This window comes from Cheilinus undulatus, linkage group 22 (assembly GCF_018320785.1).
Source record: "Cheilinus undulatus linkage group 22, ASM1832078v1, whole genome shotgun sequence".
NCBI classification, from domain to species: domain Eukaryota; kingdom Metazoa; phylum Chordata; class Actinopteri; order Labriformes; family Labridae; genus Cheilinus; species Cheilinus undulatus.
Window position 1 is genome coordinate 7,264,159 of NC_054886.1, and position 23,838 is coordinate 7,287,996.

Consider the following 23,838-nt stretch of genomic DNA (forward strand, 5'->3'; position numbering starts at 1 on the left):
GAGAGCAAACAGCAGGAAGTGAAAGTTTCATGTTTTTTTGCTGATTTTTAACTCACCGGTCCCGCGGAGCATCTGTTCGTTCCTTCATCCTGATGGAGGAAGTTCTCTCAAAACTGAAAAGGCGACAGAAAAAGAAGAAAGGTCAGACACATCTACCAACATGAGCTGTAAGAACTCGTTTACATTATTATTATAAAGCGGCCATGAGAAGGCGGATGAAGACAGTCCAAAAGGATGTTAAGGAAAGACAAGGGCTTATTATTGTCTGGGAATCAAGGAAGTGAGATAAAGTCTCTAACCCTGCACAGCTGGTTTGTTGTTATATATTAACATATAAGTTTTCAATTTCACATAAGCCTCTAAAATCATGTAGTCAAACAAAAGCAGCCACAAGGAATTAGAGAAGTGAACATATCTAACTATCTAGCAAAATTCAAAGACTTCCCACACAGTCCTAGGAAATGAAGCAGGTCCCACCATGCCCTTGGGCAGAGTGTTTAGCTGTGTTTGGATGTTGCCTGCTGAAAAATGATCCCTGCTGGGGTTCTTCTGCTCATGTTTCTAGTGGATTGTTGTTGATGTGAGACACATTTGCACCATGAGTGAAGTTATCCACAGAGTTAGGGTTGCTGCCTGGGACTTTACTAAGGATGAATAGTGTGTATTCTTCATCAGTAAGCATTGCCTTGCTATGAGGCTGACTCTCTGCTCTGTTCTTGCAGAGAGCTTTTTTCTTTTCAAATGTTACTGCAGCCTTCTAAAGTCTCTGAACATCTACTTAAACAATTTAACTGTATGCTTCAAGAGACAAAAAAAAACCTAAAACATTATGACCTAAGGTTAGATTTACACTTCATATTTGACATTACAACTCCTTTAACAAGTTAAAAAGGATCTTACAAAGCAGGGGTTTCCAAACTATGGCCTGGGGCCAAATGCGGCCCACCGTCCACTTTTGATTGGCCTGCAGCAAACTTAGAAAATAGAGTGAAATATGGTCCACATGAGAACATGAAGCTTTTGCTTGGCTGTATTGCACTTCTTTTCTACTTCTTATAAAGTTATGGATGGATTTTGATGAAATTTTCAGGAGACATCAGAAATGGCATAAAGAAGAACTGATTAGATTTTGGGAGTGATCTGGATCATCGTTTGGATCCATGAATTTTTTTTAAAGGATTCTTTACTATTGGGAGACAGGGCTAATGGCGGAGGTCTGTGCTTTTCTAGTTGGATTTGCCATTCTTTCCCAAATAATCTGAGCCAACATCAAAACAGCACCAAACAACAGTTGCTAGAAAGTTTGCACATCTCTCGAAATTGTTCATTTTTGCAATGTAAAAATGGAGCTAATAATTTCAAAACTTTTTTAGATTTTGTAGAATGTTACCAAAATTTACAATTCCATTGAAAAAAACTTGAAAAAAAAACAACAAAAACCTGGATGCATAAATATGCACACCTCTAGACTAATTTCTTCAATAAAACACCTTTCCTAGTCTGTGAGAGTAACCTGAGAGGACACGGTAAAGTCTGTCCAGTTTTACTTACAAAGTTCTCAAATCCATCAGATTAAGGGGTATTTCCTGTGCACAGCCCCCTTAAGGTCACCTCAAAGGATTTTAGCAGGATTCAGGTCTGGGGTCTGCCTGTGCCATCCTAAAACTCAGATAAAGCCTCCTTTTGTAGATTTGATGTATGCTTTGGGGCATTTTCACACCAACAGGAGAAACTCTAGCAGATACTTGAAGTTTTTACACCAAAACTGACAGGTATTTGGAGCTATTTATTTTCCCCCTACCCTTGACTAAGCCTCAGTTTGATCCTCACAGTGTGAAATAAGATGTTAATCTGGATGTATCAGGGGACTATGGCTTCAATTGAGTGTGAGAGATATTCAGGCTAGAAACCAGATAAATAAACTGCCTTTATTTGTGCTTTTGCAGTGTTATTGTTCTATCATGTGTTATAACTGACCCCAGTACTCATGAATCGTCCCCCTGCGGCTGGGAAAAAATGCTGCCCCTCTTTAATGTGTACATTAGTCTGGAATTTCAGTCCACTTCCTGTGTACACACAAACACTAAAAACACACTGTGAAAGGGCAAAAACCAAACCCACAGAGTCACCACCACCACTGAGAAAGTCCAGACCTGCCCCACAACAACGTTGCTTGTTTTGTCTCGTTCTGAGAACTTAAAATACAGCTGTAAACACTGAAGCAATTGTGCAAAGTTCCGGCAGTGGAGTGAGAGAAAAGTAAGAGTTTGTTTTGCAGCTTTAGAGAAGGATGTGGCCTCTCTGACCAATCCTTGTTCCACAGACGTGGACTTCTTTAAATGGATGTGTTTTTGGTTACCGTTTGCTCCACTTCCCTGAAACTTGACATCAGACACCAGTGTATTGCTACAAAAAAAGGAGGTGTGATATTTTCTGCAAAAGCAGAAGTGTCATCACCAAAGCTGCCAAAATTTAACACCATCTTTAAAACAATACAACCTCCATTACTTTCTCCACTGAGCAGACACCGCTCCAATCAGGTTTGCTGATGCTATAATCTGTGATTCAGTCTCTCGGATCTAACTGAGAAAAGCAAAAAACATGCAGCACCCTTATTAAACAGTATAAGTGATGAATCATCCACATCGGTTTCCTGTTACACAGATCAGGCGTGGTATCGATGACTGCTTGTGAAGCACTGGCACACAGTGAATGCGCAGCACTGCCCTCCTGGTAGAGACTGAATGATTGTGCAGAGACTTAAGAAATGAATCACTTTTGAATTAAATAAATGTGAGTCAATGAGAGAAAACATATCATTTCCCCAACATGCAGCAGGCTAACTTACTGTCTTTTTGAATGTTGCAGAGCTGCAAGTTTTAGCTGGTGTTGTGGAGAATTTGTGGTTTGAATTGGGAAAATACTGGCTTCATGACAATCTTGGAGCATTTTCGAAAAGCATGCAACACAAGCAACCAACAGTCCAGTGTTAATTTCGTCGACTAAAGCTATGACTAAAAATGTCCATCAACAGCCTTTTTCCCATGACAAAAACTACACTAAGACCAACAAAAATAGATCTGTGATGACTAAAACTAGGGCTGGCAGCTTCCATTAGATTGGTCAGTTGTTTGGTCGAAAAGCTTTTGTCCAACAAAAATCACCCTGGTCGGCGAGCCGTGCGACTAAAAGTAAAGATTAAAATGTTTTTGAGTTTTGGTTGACTAAAACTAAAAAGGGTATGTAAAGCCAGATTATGTAATAGCGCTGCATTATGAAATAACCCTAACCACAGGACTTAGTGTGGGCTCCAAGGTATGCCCTACTCAACTACCTTGCCCTAACTCTAACCACTCAGTGACCTAGAAAAGGCGGCATTATTATATGATGGATGGAAAATGTATTACATCATTACATAATGCGGCGCTACAGGGTAGAAATGACTAAAATGCGACTAAAACTAAAAGACATTTAATCTAAAGACTAAAACTAAGACTAAAATTAAAAATAGCTGACAAAATTAACACTGCAACAGTGACAAATTAAGCTAACTGCAACTGTTTCCAATTAGAACGCCCTAACAGCTCGTGAGCAAGGCAGCGTGAAGCAGCACGATTTGACAAGCCAGTTTCAACTCAATGCTACAATTCTATGCTCACATTTACATCATACCTGTTAACACTTTTTTACTGGGTCTTTCCTGTATTTTTCGGTGGTCTCCAGCCCACCTTTCATTTTGTCAACTCCCAGGAAATTGTCATGACCATACTGTAAGAAAAAAAAATTACACATCAATAGGTATGTTTTGCGTGTTTGCCAAATCGTCGGTGAATAATTCCAATCCACAATCACAAAAAAGAAAATGTTTTCCCCCCATTTGAGCTAAGTGATGTGGTATAAAATGTGCATTTTTTTGCGCTTTATGGTAACGGTGTTAAAAATGGTATCTAAAAAGATTAAAGGAGATGATGCACGTTCAGTTTCATTTCTCTTCTGCTGATGTGAGTCAAGATTCTTCTGACAACACCATATTTCCTGATGTGGTCATTCACAATAAAAGCACTTAAATAAAAGAACAAAAACAGACTTTTACTGTGAAGAATTTACAGTAAATAGTTTTTTTTTAGACTCGCAACATTTTGTTAAAGGTATGAATGAAGTGCTTGACAGTGTGTACATGCTCTGCTCTCAGTGAGCAGCATGCACACCAGCAAGCACTTAAAAATGTGATTTTAAAACACCTGCTGGTAATACTGTATACTTGTGCTGAGCATTTGTGAAAATAATCTAATCGAAATTTTTTCCTGCAATATTGCAATTTGATATGCGATTATTTAGGTTCCTAATTTTATGTGTTGTTCAACAAACAAACAAGAAATCACTCTATATTATAACAAGCAAACTATTAGATAAGTTAAACTAGAGATAAACAACTGAGAAAAAGTTATCCTATTGCGATTTTGGCCTGTATAGCCAATTTGATATCAATTGCTATATTGAAGGGGATGATCAGGATTTTTGTAAAAAAAAAAAAAAAAAGACACTTGAATGTTTGAATGATGTGTAGAGCATAACAAAGACTGTATCAAACTGGTTATTTTGACACTTTTCAGGTCAAAAAAGTATTGCACCGTCTGCAATTTGAAAATCGCAGCATGCCAAATTGCGATTTAATCTAATTTGCCATTAGTTGCCAAGCCCTACTGTACACTCTGTTAAGATTTGGGGAGGGTATGACGGCATTGAATAGTGAATATTGCCCTATCCAAGTGATAATTTTACACTTTTTGTGATTTAATATAATCTTGATTTTGATAAATGGAGGAGTTGGAGCAAAGTTTAATTCCAATGGATGTTCTTGGGATGTAAAGCCTCATAACAAGAGTGGGGGTTGTACAAAAAGAGCAGCTGTCCTGCTTTCAGACAGCTTCAGACAGCTTATATTTTTATTTACACACGGATAGAAATACAGACACGGTCAGCACATTAAGGTGAAAGGCCAGTATGAAATGACAGTATCGATAGTATTTACCAGCCAACACTACTCCTCATTTTTAATTTGTAGTTAAACCATTTGAATATAAAGCAATCCCTCTATTAGGCAAAAATCTGGATAGAAGTTAACTTCTCTCCATCATTAATGCCACTAAAATGAAAATCCACGTGGAAGGCACAAGCCAGATGTTTAGGCTATCATTTACAAAAAATGAAATCAACTAGAAAAAAATGTTCTCCTGGTTGACCTTTGACCCTGCCCTCCTGTGTTTTGAAACCTTAACGTTAGCAGACGTGGTTGATGTGGATGAGGAAAAAAAAACAAGGAAGAGCTACAAGGTGCTGTGAGAGTTACACGGTTGTTTTTCCTTCATTTTCTCACTCAACCGAGCATGGCAGCTTGTTTCATGCCCATCAAATGCAAATCAGTACAAAACACCACAATTTTGTGCAAACACACATTTTTAAAATAAAAGCACTAGATATTATGACTTTACTGGAAAAAATGAGATTTGCAGGGCAGGAATGACATTTTTCCCAGCTGTCGTGCTGACAGCAAGCATCGGATGCACAGTGATATCCAAAGCTTGCATTCTGTCAGGACACGCTCCTGTTTAATCACATACATGCTGGGTTTTAGCACACTTTCACTCATTACAAGAGGACACTGTTTTCTTTTTGGTGAGACGCTTGGTTACACCGTAAACAGGACACCATGCTCCTTCATGCTGTTCAAAGTAAATCAGCATGGTCAGAAGTCATTACAGTATGACTAGAGAGCATGTTTAAAGCAGCAGAGCAGAGCTCATTAAATTTAGCTGGTAAATCATGGACATAGGCAGCATGATGTGGACAAACAGGTCATAAAAATGATTTGTTTCATTATTAAAAAACAACCCCAGCAGGTTGAGAGGGGATAATAGGACGGCCACAGAGCCTGGAAAGAAATCAATTATATAAAGGTCGTCTGCTGCTTCAAAGATTTCCTTATATAGCTGTGATCGAATAAGAGACAAACAGTCCCAAGAGAATTAATATCACAGCAAGTGTTTTCCCTGCAGACTGTCCAAGGACAAAAACATGTATTTTTACATACAGATGTCTTTTAGAAACAAAAGGCTTAGTTTGTGAGTTTGCTACATAAATAAGACACGCTGCAGTCAACAGAGAAGCCAGGGGTCATCTGTGGTCAGGTTTCCAAACTGACATAACTCTCTCCCTCTTACTGAACCATCTAAGCTACTTAAAACATGACCGATGTGCTCATTTCTTTTCAAAAAAATACAGGGCCACACTTCAGACTCTCTCAGATTTTAAGCTGTAGGGACCCTGAAAAACACAACAAAGCCACAGCTTCTGAAACTAAATGCTATGAGCACAATAGTGAGGTAAAATCAGTAACTCTGCTATTAATTCTGCCTTTTGTTCAGGATTTATTGAGAACAGAAATGCTGTTTTCACAGACCTGTGTTTACAGAATACAAAGAGGAAAAAACAGTAATAAAAGAACAGTGCCATTTGTCACTGGTCCAAAAATAGCAGCAGTGGTGTGAGTTACTCCTCCTGTGAGGTGCTTGGTGTGAATGTCCTCCTTAGTGCTTTTCCTCTATGTTACACTGGTTTGACTTGCCTCCACTCATTTTTCCTGTTTCTGCACTGGAGATCATACCCGGTACCTGGTGCTTGTTTTGGTATCAATGTTAGTGTCAAACCATGGCCTTTAGTCAGCCAAGGAAAAATCAAAATTACACCCGCACACCGCCCAATGAAAAAAAAGAAAAAAGAAAGAGAGAACCTTCCATGGTGTGTTCCTCATTATATTAATATAACAAGTTTTATGAAGCATTACTAACTATTTTATCCACATCATGGTGTACTAAAATAATAGCTGACTCAGAGCTGATCAGCATGACCCTGTCTTTAATCATATAATACCCCTGATCGCAGCATGATAACTTTCCGGCATCATATAGCCTTCCAAACAGCCTCAGATCATTGTGTGTATTCATCTACAAACAATTACCGGAATTCTGTCTCCTATATTTTTGTGTTGAGGAGGTTTAAGATGTTGTTTGTTCCCAAGTGAAAGATGGCTGCACACAAAAACACAAGCAGTCAAATCTACGTTGATGCTCTAAAGTGTCCTCTCTCAGTGGCATAACAAGTGCACAAAAAAAATCTTCCATCCTTCGCCTAAATCAGTTCAGGGGTCGTATTTTCAATCTCATCAGGTGTCTCCTCTTTCTTTCTTTCTTTACAATAATTGCTGCTCACTCGTCATAAGCTTCAAGTCCAAAATAATAAACTCAGGATTTTAGTAATGGTGTCATGAATACAAACAAGAAGAGAACATGGCTGCAGGAATGGAAACTGGTGATACTGTTAGCATAGAAATAGACTACCTAGTATGCAAGTAAAGGTAGAAATCAGGAACAAGGAGCGCTATAGCAACGGATTTGCGCTTGTTCAGTTAAAAGTTTGTTAAAAGTAATGAAAAGTGTTTTTTAAAGATGAGATAAAGGTTGTTATTGTTTCAATAAATTAATAGTCATTCATACATATGAAAATCAAGACCCATCCCTATTCAACAGGACTACAATATGGTGCATTTACAATGTAATACACTTTGAATTTTGCACATATCCTGCACTATAACGTCAGTATTCAGTGTTTCTGTCCTGGGCACTCAGTTTCCACATCACTCTTGTTTGAATTACACACCTCGAGACAATAAAGGCTTCCAGACAAGCACTGTTAAAAAAAGCCAGGCTTGTGGACACAGCTTGATAAAACTAATATTTACATTAAAGTAAGCACAGAGAAATGTTACCTCCTGCTGCACATGAATGTAAAAACAGCCTTATAGTAACAAACTGAGCCTACTTTGTTCTTCCAAGCAAAGCTCAAACATCCAACAACATATAGAGCACACTTCTGTTTGTTGTCTCTTCGATATAAGAAATGCCTGAGGTGGGCAGAGTAACTGGGCTCATTGTTTCATTAAAAACATCATCATGGGCACTGAGACAGATTGTGAGAAAAAATGTCTGTCCTGAATGAACTCTGGGGCAAGAATTTCAAATAAACACACTCTTCAGACGGCTCTCCACTTCTTATGCAAAAGCTCTTCAGAGAAGTTTACCCAGGAGCTTTATTATGGAGCAAACTATCCCAACATATAATCAAGGCTTTTCTCAGCTATGAGAAGTGGTTATGACAGAGCTGCTCGTCTGCAGACGCTGGTTTGTTTAGCTTGTAGCATCCAAAGAAGGCGAGGGGGTTAAACAGCTTGCCAAACACTACGCTATGAATGTACCACTGTGGTCCCACTAATACAGAGAAACGCATTTGTGTCTTACGTCCTGAACGAGGAAAACCTTCATACATTTCTGCGTAGTTCATAACCAAAGTTCAATCTTGCTCAATCCTCTCTGATTCATATTTTACATTTCCACTTATTGGAAGTACTGGACTGTTTGAGTTACTTAAGCAATTACACACTCATGGATTTGGTTTCTCAGTAACAGAATCTAATCTCCTAAATCGTTTTTAATCTCATAAATCAATGGTATTAAATCAGACTTTCTTTGCTTGGCATGTCAACTGAGGGAACTTAAAATCTGATCACACTTCAAGCTTTTTCCTGGCTCAGTATGAGGCGGTGGCGGTAGTAGCGCTAATTTAGAGAATTTTAAAGGTCACATATTTTACCCTTTAAAGACAAGTTTATATTCGTCTCAGAGGTCCCCAAAACATGTCTGTGAAATTAGTTGCTGAAAAACAAGCAAGAAGAACAAGCTGTTTCTGTGTCTGTGGCTTTAAATGTTAATGAGCTGTCTGACTCCGCCTGTCTCAGGAAATGGATGTGGCTCTCCTGATTCTCCTCTCAGCTGCCAGCTAAGAGGAGGATCAGGAGAAAAGGGTGGAACTTTCTCCCAAGTGGGGAGGGCCAACCGAACCTGGGGGGCGGGGCTAACTCCCCACATGACATCATGAGGGGAAAATGTGAGAACAGCTTGTTTTAGCACACATTTTCTGAAAGGTGAAGAAAAAGAGTGGGAGGGAATGGATGTTTTTTTTATTCTTGGGGGGATTGTGGACCAGCCAGGGGCACATATTTTGCTAGAAAAGCCTGAAAAGGTGTACTTTGCATGATATGTAACCGTAATTATTGAAATTTTTAGGTTACTGCCCAAATATCAAACTTATTCCCATATATGTATATCTCATCAAATGCACAAATACTGCATTCAAAGTCAACTCATTATTTTTTTAATTTTTCTTCTGCAACAACCTGTCAGCCAATGCATGAAATATTTCAATATTTCACATTTTATAGTAAGCATCACCAGGTAAGGAAGGGTCTTGAGGTCTTCTGGATATTTCAAGCACTTTTAACACTTTTTCGTCTACCTGCATTCACCATGATAAAATGACGTTTTAGTTGTGTCCTTTGTGTTTTTAAATCTATTTTAGTGTTCATCAGGCATTTTACACAGTAATATTCATTTTAAAACTCAGACTATGAACAGAGTTCACACAGCTGTAGCTTTATACAAGCAGCCTGTAAATATGCAAAATGATTTGACAGAAATAACTAAAGAGGCTTAACCCAACAATAGGATTAATATCTGTCATAAATTATCATGCAGTGAGGAAGTGGCCTTATTTTATTTAATATAATTTCTATTTTTAATCATATCAAGTGTTGGGAAAATGCTCATCGACAGACACAGAGTGATGACATTGGCGTCACACACCTGCCTGCTGCACACTGAACCAGATACAGAGAGCTGCATGCAAGTTTTATGTAAATAATGAATGCAAATCAATGACCATGCTGTCTATAACATAAAAAAAACAACCCACATCCTTATTGTCTTTCTTATCTTTTATTTCAAAAGGGAAAAATGAACATCCAGTTTATCTAATGTAATGAAAGTATCTTAACTACAGTAAGAGAAAAGAAATAAAGTGAAACGGTTGATGTCTCATACATCTGTCCCGGTGGAATCAATGAAGCTTGAGTTTTGTTTATTTAGGTTGTTGGGAGGCAAGAGCAGATAAAAGTAGGTTTATGTAAACAACATTAATACAGGCTAAGTTAAAGAATATAGGCAAAAAAAAAAATATTTATATATTTTTTGAAAGACAACAAGGAGACTTTTCAGTGGGTTAATATTGCGATTTAAAAATCATCAGGTTTCTTTGTAGGCCTGAACAATTAGCAAAAACAATCTAAATGCATTTATTTCCCAATTACTGTGATTGCAATTCAATATGTAATTATTCTTGGGTTAATCTTATGTATTTTTCAACAAATTCAAGCAATAAGTAATTCCATAAATAAGACCATGTGTATTGAAAACAAAGACACTAATTCTAAAGCAAGTTATCCATAGTAACAGGAAACTCACCATGGGGGGGTCAACAAGCTTTAAACTATAAAGGAGGCGGCTGGGGTGGAGGAGGTGAGGCTGGCTCCCAGCCGATTGCAGCTGGGGTGTGACATTTGTGAAGTAACGCTAGATTCATCAGTTTTAGATAGAATGGGCTACCTATTTTTGCTCGTACTGCAAACATGATGTCATTTACTTTGTTTTAGGGAATTATCATTTTTATGTCACTCATTTTGATTAAGAAAAATGTACATAAAACACAAAAAGGAGGATTTTTGTAAGCCATTATAAAGAAACTGACACTTGAATGTTTGCATAATGTGGATAAAACCTCTACTGCTGCAAAAAAGATTTTTTTAAACTGTTATTTTGACACACTTTAAGTTGAAGAAATGGTGCAACTTCTGTGATTTGAAAATTGCGGCAGGCCATATTGTGATTTAATCTAATTTGCAATTATTTTCCCAGCCCTATTTCTTTGTGAGGACAAATGTCATGACTGTTGTTAACCTTGCAAAGCAGATGGATACGCCCGTTTCTGTGTTTCTCACTGGTGAATCCATGTTGCAAAGCTCCCATCTGAACCGTTTGGGCCCGGTTAGAAAGTGACAGGACCAATCAGTGACGAGGGGCAGTACTTTCAGGCGAAGCAGAGTCGTGACGTAAACAAGCAGCAGCAAGAGCTGGTGCAGTTCTGGAGGAAGAGATTAGCGTGGATGCTGCTAAAGCGCTAGTTTTATCAGAACTTGACAACATGTCTTTGTTAAAAGAAGAACAAAGAACAGCAGTGAGTTGTTTCCTTTTCAAAAACGACAAAAGGCGAGTACTTACATGTCTATAGTCGCCATGATTTGCATTATTCTTCAGTAGCTGCGCAGCCCGATAGCAGCTACGTCACGTTTTGTTGCTCTGATTGGCCCGTAGAGATGTGACAGAAAGTTCATCCAATCACATTCTGAGTTTTTTTAAAATCCTCTGCCTTTTCTTAAATGTTTCCTATTGAAGCTTTCCCAAATGGATGTATGAAACAAATCCATCTGGTGTGTCAGGTTATACTGTTGTTAAAATTAAACTAAATGTGCAGGCCTAGGAGGCACCTTTTGTACTGTAAACACCTTCATGTGTTGTGTAGACTCTGGTTGAATCAAATGCTTTATCAAGCAGTTTTATGAATTCTAAAACTCGTGTTCTACAGTGAAGAATATTTCTGTTTTATATACAAACAAATACACAGCCACTCTACTGTAGTTAGAGATGTGAAATTCATCGACTGCTGCCCTAGGAAAATGGCATTCAATGCACATGTCTGAATGTGATTCTGATGAGGGCTGGTGGTATAAAATAAGGCGTGGTGGCTACCACCTAATTTTAAATGCATGAAAGGCTTTACTTTATACTTAGAGGAGAACACTGGCATACAAACCACAGAAAATGATCAGAAACACTGAGTTATTTCCTATAATGACATTCGCGTGCAGACTATAACAGCCACAAGTGCCCTTTAACCACCTGTCAGGCAAACAGCTGAATAATAACCTAAGTAAGTATAATTCCAGTATCAGACATGAAAACAAACACTTCAGGTTGCAGCATTGGAGTTGTGAAAGCTATGAAAAATCTGTAGATTTTCTAAAGCAGACTTAATTTATTAATGTTGTTTACAAAACAGGAGTGGATTTAAACCAGAAACGTCTTTATAAAGACCTTATCAAAACCTTTGGACATTGGTAACGGGTTATGGTTGTCAAGATTTCATAAACTTTTGATTCCTCATGTTTTAAAACAATACAAACTCCATTTTTATAATGACTAATAGAATCCAAAAGTACAGCAGACTGCAGATCTTATGTCACGATTTAACCCAAAGCTGCCACTAAAACAAGAGACAGCAGTCATAGTGCATTCTCCATTTCTCAAGTCCTTTTGGTGTTTCATTTTTCTTATTTCTCTTAAAAACAGACACAAAGTTGCCACCTATACTTGCCTCAAGACACACTGTTTTGGAACAATGCCATTGGGCAATTCACTCAAACTACTCCTACTCCTAGTCCCTTGTCTATATGCACATAAGAAGGCATGGGCAGATCTCACAGCTCTGTACACTTTGTGCATACACTACAGTAGTGCTGGGCAATAAATCAATTAAATCATGTTTTTGGGAAATAAAGATTTTTTACTTTGTTAGTTCTGGCAACCCTGAAAACATAATGATCCATTTTTTTCCTTACATATTGCTAATGTGTAACCACAGTGCTCTCAAATAAAGAAAAACATCCTGCTCAGTTTTAATGATCATATTCATTTCGAATACTTTCAGTAGAAATTGAAATTAAAAGTAGTTTTGGTCTGCTTGCCAACATATTTTTTCTTTTAAAAAAACTGGTTCTGTAGCAGAGATGACAAGAAATCAAATACAGAAATCAATATTCCTACGATGCTCTTATTTACTTGCATACATCATGGAGAGACTTTAGCATTAGGGTAAGCGCACCCATCAAGCCCAGGCACCATTTAAGCCCACTTGCACCTTTAAGTCAATTTTAAAAAAAAGAGGGGCCTGTATAATGCTATACATTATTTTGTCCAATCACATAATTTCTTGATTATATGTCAGTTTTTGTTTGGCACCAATCACATTTGTGGTCATGAATAAGGCTCGTCTATATTCATGCAGTCTCAAAGAGGATCAGATAAAGTTGCCTCAAAACTTTGGTGTTTTGGGACCCCTCAGAAAGAACCTCTTCTCAACCATTTTCAGCCACTGACTTGTTAAGTACATCCATATTATGTAATTTGAGAAATTATTAATTTGTTTTTGTGTATAAACAAGTAGTTTTTGTCATTTCTTACTATTTAGTTTTATGTGAAAAGATGAGTCAAGCTAGCTAGCGTAGTGAGCGAATCACTAGTCAATACATGTAGCCCTACTGATAGATACACTGCTTAAGGATTAAAAATGGTAACTACACAAACTAAGTGTTTTCTGATTCATTTTACATACATCTTCAAATTAAGACACAAAAAGGGTTTGGGTGGGTGAAATATTTTCAGAAAATGTCTTTTTTCCAAGGTGGGCTTAAATGGTACAGTGACCCAAAAAACAGCAAGTGTAAGCAAACTTTGAACAAGAATTCCTTGATAATTCAGAAAGTTTGGCAAAAGAGGGATAACTGTGATGGAAAGTTTTAGAGCATATTTAGGCTACAGGCATTTCTTTATACATTTGTTTCATTTTGGTGAGAACAAACTATCTTTATTTCCCTGGTAGTCACTGTAGAACCATTTAAGCCCAGTGTGCTCCATTTAAGCCCATCTTATGTGTTTCAATTGGAAATAATGAAATTTTGAGGTTTGATAGCTTTTCACTGTAATCCTGTGTTGGATGTTGTCATACCTCACTAACTTCATTAACACGAGTACATCACAGATCACACACTGCCCAGAAGAATTGTTATGTCAGTTAATTTTACATAATAATTTCATTAAAGTGAGAAAAATGCCAACAAAAAGGAAGAATTACAGCAACTGTCCTAAAATCATCAATGTTACAAGCCAAACGTTAAATCCAAGTTCAATAAGATATTGTTGATGCACTGTAATGGCATTTAATACTTTTAAAAACAAATACTTTTTTTTTTATTTTGTCAATACTCAATCAAATTTTGTCAATATTAAACAAAATGTTCAATGAAATGTTAAATACTGAAGCCAATGAAAATTATTTTTAGGCCTGCTTAGTCATGTTTGTGGTGGTCCATTTTTACAAACCAAACATTAAATCCAAGTTCAAAAAATAAATTGTGTTTAACATGTATAACATGTTACTGAATTAATATGTGTTTACTACCTGAAAAATATAATTAATTTTTATATTTCTGTCATTAAATGTGGTTGTGGGCTTATTTGGAACACTGATACTGAAGTACCACTTAAGCCCATGCCAGACTTTTGACTTTATTCATAAAATTTCTTTAATTTGTTGTTTAAAATATGTATAAGTAAATAAATACACTTTCAAATGAGAGATTAATCCTTCATTTTAACAAATGATCATATTTATAAACCATCTTTTTATCTATAAAAAATACGTGAGCTTAGATTCTGGTGGGCTTAATGGGTACACTTACCCTACTTCCTGTCTGCTTCTTAAGCAGATAAAAACTTTCAGAGTCTAAATGTTTGTGTAAATAACCCTCAATAGTGCACTTTAAAGACAAGTTTACAGCTCACACTTTGACCTTTACATTCAGTTCAATTTTGTTACAAATAAACATTAAAAAACATTATTATTATTATTATTATTATTATTATTGTTGTTGTTGATAAAAGTGAAAGAAACCCATTTGAGTGTTTTTCTTTTTCATTTGAAGAAAAAAAAAGATTAAAATCATAAATCCAGTTTGATGTGAAAAAATCGGAGATTCCATTTTTTAACCATATCACCCAGCCCTACACTACTCTATACTTTTGGCACAAATGCAATGCAAGCCATGAGGGTAGTGCATCTTAACGTGAAAGACTCTGCCATTTAAAACAGACTACTGCTGAAAAGCCTTACAATAGACTATGCGTAAAAGGGAAACTGGTTAATATTTGAGTATTTACAGTAGGTCCAGCCACAGGGAGACAGAGCATTCATGCCACTGATACCTACGTTTTGACATGTTTTACTCAGCACTCAGTTGATGTTTATTTATGATGCCAAAGATCTCAACAATCATCCTAAACCTCACGTGCAGGGCAGACCTTGCAGCAAGCTGCTGCAGGAAATGACAAAAACAAAGGCACGCGAAGCTTCAGTTTCAATGGAGACATTTTCAGTGTTTTTGTTGCCAGGCAACCAGAGCACTTGGCAGCAAGAAAGATGCACTCATGAGTTATATCTTGGACTCGTAGTGTTTTTCACAATAAAGTTGACAACCTATGTTGAAACCTATGAATACAACAAAGATGGATAGCTCAGGACACCTTTGAGAGAAAGAATGGAAAATTTCTGTCAAGAAAAACCCAAAAAAGGTGAAAAGAATATCTCAGTCTCAACTACAACTACTGGATAGCTTTAACAGCTAACAACAACTGCCAGTAACTGCGACACAACACTGCCAGATCGACAGGAGACTACTGAATGCTAGCTACTGAGATAGCATGGGGCGGTGCATACAAACACAGCAGCCCGGTACTCGATTACTAGCAGCAAAACAAAGCCCTAAACTTACACCAGAAATGACAGCCCGCCCACTGAGTTTGCATCTTTCCCGATGGAGATATCTGGAGAACGGGGCACTCGGAGACTGAAAGGAGGATGACGCGGAGCAGCACGACAGCCAGTGGGGAGGAGGCAGAGACAGGGCAAACAAGCTGGGCTGCAGGCTAGGCTAAGAGCAGTCCCACACAAACCTGCCCTACCAAGCATCTTTATCCCTGGTGCCCGCTCCGTCGCCAGCAGGATGGACGACGTGAGGCTGCGGATTTCTAACCACCGCTTACACAGCCGTGTTTGCTGCTACAGAGGAGACTGCCAAACGTAATTTCGTTGCATTTTTAAAACGCAATGACAATAAACATCTATTTATCTATCCATCCATCTATCCATCCATCCATCCATCTATCATAAATCAATTTGTGAAAGCACTGGAGGGATGTACCAGCAGATTTCTCTCCCTTTCTCACTCTCAGCCTCTCTTGCACACACCCACTATAGCTGTCATGCATGGATTTACTTTAAAAAGGGGGAATTATAATTAGGCTGCCTTTAATATACCTGCATCAGAGGGTCATGTTTTCCGTTTACTGCAGCATCTGTCCCCTGAGATAGCATTTCCACACCTGTCCTGGCTGTTAGCCCTTAAAAAGGTGTCAGATGAACCCTAGAGGGCCTCTGATTCACTGCTGTGACAAATACTAATCATCCTTACAGTTAGACAAGCCAAGCATGTGCTCATCAGATGCTCGAGGCCATGCAGGAGGCAACAGCAGGAAAACAAGCATAGATACTAGTGTTCTACATGCAGCTCACCTATTTATATGGAGTTTAGAAATAATTGGTGCCTAAATGAAGCCTGGATGCTTCTATGGTAGAAGCCTTTAAGACTAAGGCGGCAGTCAAAATCATTCAGAAATATAAACCCACTAACAACAAGGGGAATCTCCAAAGGGTGCCAAGAAAACAAAAACTATTTAACATAGTTTTATTGATCTTTCACTGGGATATCTTAAGACTTTTGCAGACTTATAGTTGATCATATTAAGAATTTTTTTTTACATTTTTGACATTATTTTCTTGATAAGGGAGGACAATGCAGACCCTAATGATCACCCTATATCCAAACTATCCTGTATGTCAACAATCTCAGCATCAATAGTGAACAAAAAAACATTTCTTTCAAATTATTCTGTCCTAAGTCCTCATCTTTCAGGTTTCAGATTCATGCAACGCGCCACCTCTGCTGTTACAGCCAGTGTCAGTGATATAGTTGCTAATATGGACAAGAAGAGGCACTGTGCCACTGTTTTTATTCACTTCTTATGCCAACAAAAAGTAATACTAGCTTCGACTCATGACCTGCAAATGTTCCAGAACTACCTGTGTGATAGATTACAGTGTGTGAAAGCTGAAAACATTCAGTAGGAGTTTTTACTGTTGACAAAAAGCGTTCCACAGGGCTCAGTTCATACCAGTTATAGTGTCTCCCTTTTCAATGATTGTAATATCTACTTCTATGCTGATGATATGATTTACATTAAGCAACAGTGCACTGCAAAGCGGCTTTTTATTTGCAAAATCCTGCAAAGTGTTGACAAGTTTTGGTCCGAGCCTCAGCTCCGACGCCTTCTCCTCCAACCATTCCTCAGTAAACTTGCATTCACCTTTCATTTAGCTACATCAGGGGTGTAATACAGTTTGTAAACTTTTATGATGGTTAAGATATGCTTAGTGATTGGGTATGCTTAAATGGCTAAATGGCCCTTGCTACTACTGATTCTGCCCCTAAACACTGCTATTATACTGCTATTTACTGTTGTGATCCATCAGGGCATTATAAATCAAATTTTGTTATTATTTTGGTTGCCAATATGTTTTCCATTTACAGCGTTGTCTTCATTTAAAACTCAAATCAATTAATTCTTCTTGTCATGTTTCATGTCAATGTTTGTTTACAGAATTAACATGATAGCCCTGCAGGCCATGGCGAGTTCCATCAGAAAAAATAAATGTAGAAACAAAAGTAAAGAAAAAAAAATAGCCTACAATCTCTTTGGAAATTTAAAGAAAATTACAAAATTTAAGAACGTATGATCTAGCATCCAAGACTTTCAAGGTTATCTTTAAAAGACTTAATTTTTGCGCAAGTGATTTATCAACTTGTAATGTTTTTAGGACACCGCATACACGATGTTGTGATTGTTCCTTTATTATTTGTGCTAATGAGTGTAATTGTAACTTTATTATGTAACCCTACATTGCTGTGAATGAGGAAAAACCTTAATGATTGTTGAGCTTTAAATAAAGGTTGATGATGATAACAGTGACAACAAGAGGAAACGATTTTGCTGTTGTAGCCCAATATAAGAGCTCATAACGAAGTAATTGTTGGGAAGTAAACTAATAAATAATTTAGCAGCTATAGCAGATTAATGAGTAGATACACGACTAGTTTGGCACAGTATACAAGTAAAAAGGCAGTTATTGCACAGTAGTTTATACTTTGTGCAATGAATGAACTCTGACCTGTTTCTTATTATTTCCAGAGCATGTTCTCCTTTAACTGAGAACTGTTTGTGTAATATTTTCCAACTACTCTACCACCAAACATCTAAGGTTTGGTGGTAGAGTAAAAAAAACAAAACAAAACAAAACAACATTAAAATGTTGCTAGGAGTGGCACGATACAAAACATTAAAAAGGACGATTCCGTAAAAAATAGGTTAAGCCCATGACCATATGTTGCATTTCAGCTCACGACACACTTGTTCCTTTTTGTAAATAAGCAGAAAAAGGCTATAAAATCGACATAAACAAATCCAGTTATTTTACCTCCATGTCGGTAACAGAAGCCACGGTACCTGGAGCACGTTTCTAACACATTAGGTCATTTTGATGCCTTCGTCTGAACGCTGCCAGAGGCAGAGGAGGAAACCAGGGCTGTTTGTCCATCATCACTACTACCACAATGAAGTCAAGACCGTAATTTTCGTTTCAAAATACAGCTGAAAATGATTAAACCAACGAAAATAATCACGTCCATCCGTTGAGATGACACCACTGCTAGCTAACATGAAATGAAGACTCACCTTGGATAAACGTTGGTCTCGTCACTGTGTTTTCATGATGTTCCAACGGTCAATTTAAGCACTTGTGATGTGGAAAATGAGAAAAAAAAGGTTGAAACGAATACTAAATCCTGACATTAACTGTATTTGTCGTCCATACACGTGGCAGTGTCTGGACAAGTGTACAATCGGCTACGGTACTTAATCAAATACAAGCTGGTGTCGGTAGGCTTCAACATTGCTAACCTCACTTCCGGTGCGTCTTCCCTCCTGTCTCGCGGGTTTTTTGAAATTACGCAAGCAGGTGGCGGGAATAGCCTCCTCAATTTCCTTTCGTCTACTCCAGTGTCACTGTTGTGGCTCTTTTGTGGCTCTAGTGGCTTGTACTTGGAAAATGCCCCTCATGAAAACCTTACTTAAATATCACTGATGCTTGAGAAAAGGGACAAAAAAGGGTTTCAGCCGTGACATGGCACTTTTGTTTAACTACATTAATTTGAAGTGAATATTTGTGGAGGTTGAGGTTTTCAGTTGCCTGAAGAAACAGTTGTTATACAACTGTTTTAAAATGTCTTTGACAATCACATCGGGATTTTTCAACTCCATCAGACGCACTGTTAAGCTATCTTTTTGACTAAATTTGTTATAATTGCATACAGATTAGAATAAATTGTCAGAGGATAATGCATATTTTAAGTTGACAAAAGTCGGCCGGAGCTGACAGTGGAAATAAAAAAGTGATGGCTTTGTCAGTTTTTAACCCAAGTAATTTTCTGAAATGGCTAGATACAGACAAATGATGGAAATGTATTGTAACGGCCCATGTGAATTTTTTGGTATAGTGCGCCCTCTGCTGGTAGACCTGTGACCTCTTAGTTTTACACACTGGAACTGCAAATGATGGTTTCTCTGTGCTGAATGTTGGATATAGACAGCTGAAAATCAGCATTTAAATAAGACTGTAGTGAACAAATTTACAATTTCTTAAAAAATAATGAATTTGTAATGAAAAAAGTACCGTTAGATGAAAGCTGTGTCCTAAAATAAAATGCTAACAAATGTTTGGCACTGTATTTATTTCGTGGCTTACACCAGAACCACAAAATTAACAATGAGCTAACAGATAAAAGATGCAGGAATCCCTCAAAACACCTGAATTCTCTCTGGTAAAATAACTGATAGCTTCAAATGAAGTGTGGTGGTTTTAAGAAGAGTGATGTAACAGCTGATATAAGTTAGAAAATTAAGCTTCTTACCTCAACAAAAAGTCTTCCTCTGTAGGTATCCTTTCTGTTACATTTCCAGACACCTCAGACAACAATCTGAACATATCAGAGGGAAAAAGGAGCATTTTTAAAGGACGCACTTTGAACGGCCGCATTGCCCCTGGAGGATTACCTTAGTGCTGTTAGCTGTTTCACAGTTCAGCTGAAGTAATCTACTGGAGCAGCTCCAAAACATTTCCCCTATTAATCACACCCAAAGTATGCTGAAAATACAGCCAAGGTCTAAAAATACCAGGAACACCTTTTGGCAGTTTTAACTCATACAAGTAATCACACCTGACTTTAGATGCTGGTAGGCAAGAGTCAGCCTGTAGAGGGAGCTAGAGAGTGGAGATGCAGACATGAAGCCTGTTATTAAGTCAGGATTTTCAAGTGATGAGGTTATTTAATGAATTGACGATTTCCTGAGAGGATGTAGGAAGATGCATGGGCCTAAGCTGACCAGTCAGGATGGGAGGTTAGAGTTTTTCTGGTTAAAGTAGGACACAAAGCATTTACAGCAAGATGACATGTTGTCCATCTGAAAGAACTTTGGATGTCACTGTATCATGCTCTGTCCACAGAAAGGGAACCTGAGAAGACACCTTGCAACATTTTGTCCACAAGGAGGGCACCTTAGAGGGACATTCTTGTGTTTTTGTCCACTGGAAGGGCATCTCTGACTGCTCTCTATCACCTTTTGTACACCATGAGTGCAACCAAGAGGGCACTTTGCCATGTCTGATATGGCACAGGTGTGCACCTTAGAGGGTGCTGTATCACCTTAAGGCCACTAGAAGGGCATCCTTGAGGTCTCTTCATTATGTTTGTCCACCTGAGGGGGATCTAGGGGGCACTTAAGCACATTTTGTCCACTGTAACAGCACCCTAGAGGTCACTTTTTCATGTTTTGTTCACAAGAATGGCACATTTGAGGTCACTTTACTATATTTTGTCCAAAGGATGAGCCCAGTAGATAGTACATTATTTAGTTTTGTTGACAGAAAGGACACTTTGGATTCACTTTACCATGCTTTGTCTACAGACAGGGCATCATAGAGGGTACTTTATCAAAATTTGTCCACAGGAAGAGCACATTAGAGGGTATTTTATCATGTTTTGTCTGCTGGCAAGACGTCTTGGAAGGCTCTTTATCACCTTTTGTCCACTGGAACACATTTCATATTTTGTCTGCAGGATGGACACATTTGAGGTCACTTTACCATGTTTTGTCCACAGAAAGAGCACCTTTGAGGGAGTTCTACCACAAGTGGTGGATTGCTTTCACAATGTGCTGTGTGAAAGTAGCACGTGAAGTATGTTTTAACATGAAAACTGTCAGATTTGATCTTTTCATTGCCTTTACAGCTGCTGAAAAATTTGCACTGACATAAAAATGTTATAGTACTTGTGTGTTCAAGGAGAGCTTGTCCTTTAACATGTAATTATGAGACTGCAACATTTGGACAATAGCTCTGTTTTTCAGTAGCTGTTGTAAATCTAACTGCTGTTTTCCCTTTACAATGATTAAACATTCAACTTTAACTGTGGTCCTGAAGACAGACAGCTCTCCTCCTCCCAGAGCTATTGTCTAAACCTCACTTGGTTTTTGTGCGCTCTGCCTTACATGATGGAGTTATGTCAGAGAAGAACAGAAAGTACCTCCTACAAACCACCAAACCTGAAAATGTCACAACCACAAACTCACATAGCTTTTTGCAGCCGGAGACCTTCTTGTTTGTGATCTGCTATACTCACAGAGATCTGCTGAATTAAAGTAGAATTCGCCTAATATAAGACATTTTCAGGCTTTTTGAAGGGCTTGGACCTGCTGTCCAGGCCAGTAGTTCTTCCTGGTAACTATTATGGACAGATTATAAACCCTGATTCCAAAAAAGTTGGAGCGCTGCTTTAAACGTAAATTAAAAAAAAAAAGAAAATACAACGATTCATACATTTCATAAAGCATTTTATTCATTAAAGAATATAAAGAACATATTAGATGTTGAAACTGAGACATATTACTATTTCATGAAAAATACTAGCTCATTTTGAATTTGATGGCAGTAACACATCTCAAAAAAGTTGGGACGGGGTAACAAATGCTGTAAAAGTAATTGGCACTAATGACACAGTGGGAGGAGCATTTGCAACTAATTAGCTTAATAAGCATCAGGTCAGTAACATGACTGGGTTTAATAGGAGCATTTTAGAGAGGCAAAAACCTCTGTGTACAATGGACAAAGCTAAAAGTCAATATTGGATATCTGTGATCCTTGGGCCTATGATTCTGTACTAGATATCTCTGCATGTGCTCAAGAACACTTCCAGAAATCACTGTCTGTCAACAAAGTTGGCCATACTATCCACAAATGGCAGCTAAAGCTGGATCATGCAAAGATGAAGCCATATGTGAATGTGTGAATCCAGAAATACTACTGTCTCCTCTCTTAAAACGGATTAAGGCAAAATGGAAAACTGTTCTGTGGTCAGAAGAATCAATATACGAAATTCTTCTCTGAAACCATGAATGCCATGTCTTGCGTACTGAAGAGGAAAGAAACCGTCCAGCTTGTTATCACTTCAAAAGCCTGCATTTCTGATGGTTGAGGGTTACATTAGTGCCTATGGCTTTGGCAGCTTACACATCTGAAAATGCGCGATCACTGCTGAAAAGTAAATAGAGGATTTAGAGCAGCATATTCTCCCATGCAGACAACATCTCTTTCTGGGAAGGCCATCATTATTTCAGCAAGGCAATGCTTAACCAGATACCAAATCCATCACAACAGCATGGCTTCACAATGGAAGAGTCCAGGCCAAACTATAGTCTGGACCTTTCAGCAATAGATAACATTTAGGGAATCAGAAAAGGACAAAATCCAGCAAAGTAGACCCAGAGACTGTTGAGAAGCTAGAACCATACATCAGACAAGAATGGGACAACATTCCTCTCCCAAACTGCAGCAGCATGTCTCCTCACTTCACAGATGTTTATTATTACAAGAAGAGGGGATGCTACACTGTGGTGAATATGGCTCTGTCCCTACTTTTCTGAGATGTGCTGCTGCTATCAAATTCAAAATGAACTAATGTTTTTCATGAAATGGTAAAATGTCTCAGTTTTACATCTGATATGTTGTTAATGTTCTACCTGTTTTATTTACATTTTACAATGTGACCCAACTTTTTTTGGAATTGGGGATGTATTAAAATATGGACAATGAACAGCTTATTAACTACAAACTGAGAACTGGGTGGCAGTCAGATGACAATCTGTCACATCCACTTTTAACCACTTCTCTCCCTCATTGTGGAAAACTAACCAATGAAAGCAGACGCCAGTTTACTGGTGAGCAAAAACACTTCATGGTGTGCAATTTATAATTTACAGTCTTCAGTTCAAAACAAGAAACAAACTGCTGAGTTGGTGTTCTAAACAGGTCTCCACCTGGAAATGCCGGGGGAAGGCTTGAGTGATTGAACTCATGATGTCTGAGAATAATCTTAGTCCTTTGCAGGTAGGCAGCACAAAATCATGCATGAGTTACAGCAACAGAACGGCAACTTCTAGAGGCTGTTGCTTCTGCAGCGGTCTTTCCTGTGACATCCAGTGAGAACAATAAACAAGTCCTGTCACCATTACGGCAGCCACCACAACAAGAGAGGTCTCTTTATTTTTTGGCTTTGGAAACTGTTGCAAACATTTAAGGTATTTTAAGAATACAAATGGAAATATACAAATAACACTAGTGTAGTCATTTTAAAAATGAATATGAACATTTTAGTGCAGAAAGTCAACATGCTGTGATATACTTGGCTGCTGTAACCACAATGACACTTCCTGCAGAGCTCTAAGTTGACTAACAGTTCAAACTGAATATAAGGGGTTGGTCTGTGACACAATC

General features: G+C 38.0%; 1 protein-coding gene across 4 annotated transcripts in view; it reads right to left on the minus strand.

The window, feature by feature from the left end:
• LOC121504619 (equilibrative nucleoside transporter 2) overlaps nucleotides 1-20,035 on the minus strand; it is a 36,017-nt gene extending 15,982 nt beyond the window's left edge. For 2 of the 4 annotated variants that reach the window (XM_041779567.1, XM_041779565.1), the window contains exons 1-2: nucleotides 19,922-20,035; nucleotides 57-113 (exon numbers count right to left, since the gene is read on the minus strand). In XM_041779567.1, the coding sequence (XP_041635501.1) occupies nucleotides 57-113; nucleotides 19,922-20,016 (152 nt within the window). In that variant the 5' untranslated portion in view covers nucleotides 20,017-20,035. Of the gene's footprint in view, nucleotides 1-56; nucleotides 114-3,672; nucleotides 3,769-18,686; nucleotides 18,915-19,921 lie in introns of those variants that run through there. The other 2 variants (XM_041779569.1, XM_041779568.1) reach the window with 2 other exon arrangements.
• Nucleotides 20,036-23,838: the final 3,803 nt, after the last annotated feature.